The sequence below is a fragment of the Fukomys damarensis genome, unplaced genomic scaffold (genome assembly GCF_012274545.1).
Source record: "Fukomys damarensis isolate Sample0158 unplaced genomic scaffold, DMR_v1.0_HiC HiC_scaffold_19, whole genome shotgun sequence".
Taxonomy (NCBI): domain Eukaryota; kingdom Metazoa; phylum Chordata; class Mammalia; order Rodentia; family Bathyergidae; genus Fukomys; species Fukomys damarensis.
The window spans coordinates 63,662,197-63,665,087 of record NW_022900931.1 but is presented as its reverse complement, the minus strand read 5'-3'; the positions used below and the strand labels follow the sequence as shown (position 1 = coordinate 63,665,087).

The window sequence follows — 2,891 nt, the reverse complement described above, 5'->3', positions numbered from 1 at the left end:
CCTGCTGTCTCGGGCTCCGGTCACAGCCCCCACTGCCCCTGCCGGAGCCCCCAGGGCCCTGAGCCTGAATCTTGGGGTGGGCTGGGTGGGACCCCGCCATGAAGACCCTGGAGCGACCTCCCTTCCTCCGTAGCCCTGGAGTGACGCAGTCTGCCACGTGAGTCCCCGGGAGCCCTGGCCAGTGGCGGACACAGGACACCGAGTACTTGCGGTGGGCAAGGGGAGCGAACTCCCCCACCCCCGATCCTCAAAGCGCCTGGGCCCAGCCCGGGCTGAAGCGCGGCTCTAGCTGTGGACACCGAGACGGCGCCATCACAGCCAGGACATCCACAGTCCCCGAGTCTGTCGGAAACTGTGGGGTGGGGGCCGTGGCCAGGTTTCCCGCCCCGAGCCTCTGTGTACCGGTCCAGGACCACAGCAAAGGCCCGGCACTCAGAGGCGGGGGCGTCTCCATCAGGAAACAATCACCCCGACATTAACCAACCCGTGGGGATGGGAGGAGAGGCCAGAAGAGGCTCCCCATCCTCAGGAAGAAGCCCAGGGCGGACCGGGTCACCTTGAACTGGCGTCGCAGGTTGGCCATCTCGTACAGCCGGTGCTCCTCCACACCCCGGCGGCGGCACCACCTGCGCGAGTTCCTGCTGCGCTCGGCCTTCACCTGGGGCAGGGCAGCGGGCACTGCAGGCACCACGGGCAGCACGGCCACCGTGGCCAGGCCATCCCGCCGATGCCCAGGCTCCACAAGGGAGGTGGGCCGCTCTTAGCCCTTCACCGCCCGAGCGGGGACCGGCTGTCTCTCGCCAGGCAGGGGCAGCTGGCTTTCGTCACGCCTTAGAGGCCCAGGTCCGCCCACACGCCATCCCTGAGACAGTGGCACCAACAGCGGGAGGGCACAGGGAGCAGGCACAGCAGCAGGGACACTGGGGTGCGGGGATGGCAGCCAGCCAGGCAGCGGGGCCTCACCACCAGCCTCACCTGTACCCAGGCGTTGAAGACGTTGAAGAGTGTGAAGGGGTCGCCCTGGTCACTCTCCAGGGGCCGCCGTGCCGCCGTGCACTCCGGGCTGCTCTGGGCGCTGCGCGGGAAAGGTGACTGCACGCTGAGGGCAGCAGCGATGGTGAGCACAGGCTCCACCAGGCCGAACGTGGAGCCCAGGATCAGCATCTTCCCTGCGGGAGGCACTGCCTCAGCCTCCGGCCCAGCTCTCCTACCCCAGCCCACCTCAACCAGAGGCCTGGGAGCTGGGGGAGCAGGTTCAGAGCCAAATGCTGGGCCTTCCGGGCAGAGCCGGTTGACCCCATCTGTTGGCGTGAAGCCGGCCATGACCACTTCACCCACAGCAGATGGCCGCCCAGGTACTCTGGCCCCTCCTGGGCTTGATTTGCCTCCCAACACTCTTCTTCTGTTTTCAGGACCTCATCCCTGACCTACATTATCAGACCTTTGTTTAAATTTTGAGACATGGTCTTGCTGAGTCACTAAATTGACCAGACTGAGTTCAAACTTGCAATCCTCCTGCCTCAGCCTCCTGGAGTGCTGGGACTACAGGTGCACATCACCATGCCCAGTCCTGACACTCTTCGGACCTGCCCAGTGAGGGGAGGGTGAAGCAGGAGTGGGCAGGAGCCACATGAGGGGCCGTGAAGGAGCCTGGCGAAGGCAGGGGTCACGTGGACAGGGGTGCACGTGACCGCTGGGTGAATCCTCACCGATCACCACATCCACAGGCAGCTGGGCCAGCAGGCAGCCGATGGGTGTGAGGGTCTCGGAGGCGTCCAGCGCACCCTGGTCCCGAAGGTACAGGATGGCGGTCTCCAGGCTGGCTGGGGGCGGCGGCTCGATGAAGGGGAAGGTACGCGGGTCCCCCACACTCATGCTCTTCATCTGCCAGCGAGAAGCAGAGCCTCCAGGGTCAGGAGCACAAATGAGCACGTGAGCCAGGCCCGCCAGACAGCACTGGCCACACTGGGTGGACTCTGGGCCCAGCTGTGCTGAGGAGACAGGACAGGGCCCAGTCAGGGCCTCCAGGCCTAGGTTCTCTGGGCTCTGAAGTCGAGACCCACAAAGAGGAGCAGCTCCCTGCTTCCACTTCCGGTGACAGAGATACCAGAGCTGCCAGCGCCACCTGTCTGCCACTCGCACAGCGGCTCCAGAGTGCCTGACTCTGCTGAGATTTGGAGCAAGTCCTCCATATGTTAAGGTTAGATGGTCTGCTTATCAAGTCTGCTGTCACTGTTCCTTGAGACAAGATCTCACTAGGTGGCCCAGACTGGCCTTGAACTCTCACCAATTCTGCCTCGGCCTCCTGAGTGCTGGGACCACCATGCCCGGCTACGGTTTTTATCATCCTTGTAAGAGCCACTTGTAGAGGGAAGCTGCAGAGCCCCCACCCCACAGCATCAGGGGCCGTGGGCCTCCCGTATGGGAAGAGCAGATTAACTGCATTTTCACAGCTCCGGTTCCGAGGGGTCTGAGAACCCACACAGCAGGCACAGCCAGAACCGCAATTGCCCACAGCCTGGGCTGGGGCCGCAGCTGGTGTTACAGCCCCCACCTATCCTGCGTGGGTCCTACGTGGTCCCCAGCACACAAGAGCAAAAGCAAACCAAAGCCAAAGCCACTTCCTGCTGGGTTTCTGGGTACAGCTACAAGCATTCTGTCACAACTTGTCCCAGGACTAACCTCCCCTCAGCCAGGTTTGGACCTCTGGAAGGGACAGCTTCCCCTCTGCGGCCGCGCCGTCCTGCCGCCTGCCTGCACTGCGGCCCTGACCCATCCACCCAGCACCGTCGATCCGGATGCAGCCCCGGGGGCCTCACCTGCAGCACCAGCGCGTCCAGGGCCACTCTCCGGATTTCGGGGACGGGGTAGGGGGCGAAGGAGTCGTAGTC

At 64.2% G+C, this 2,891-nt stretch overlaps 1 protein-coding gene across 1 annotated transcript in view; it reads right to left on the bottom strand.

Annotated features, from left to right (window-relative positions):
- Nucleotides 1–247: 247 nt before the first annotated feature.
- The window catches only part of Dhx34 (DExH-box helicase 34), a 7,337-nt gene continuing 4,693 nt past the window's right edge, over nucleotides 248–2,891 (bottom strand). The window contains exons 6-9 of the mRNA XM_019210051.1: nucleotides 1,710–1,884; nucleotides 976–1,169; nucleotides 557–736; nucleotides 248–352 (exon numbers count right to left, since the gene is read on the bottom strand). Of these exons, the coding sequence (XP_019065596.1) occupies nucleotides 248–352; nucleotides 557–736; nucleotides 976–1,169; nucleotides 1,710–1,884 (654 nt within the window). The remainder of the gene's footprint in view (nucleotides 353–556; nucleotides 737–975; nucleotides 1,170–1,709; nucleotides 1,885–2,891) is intronic.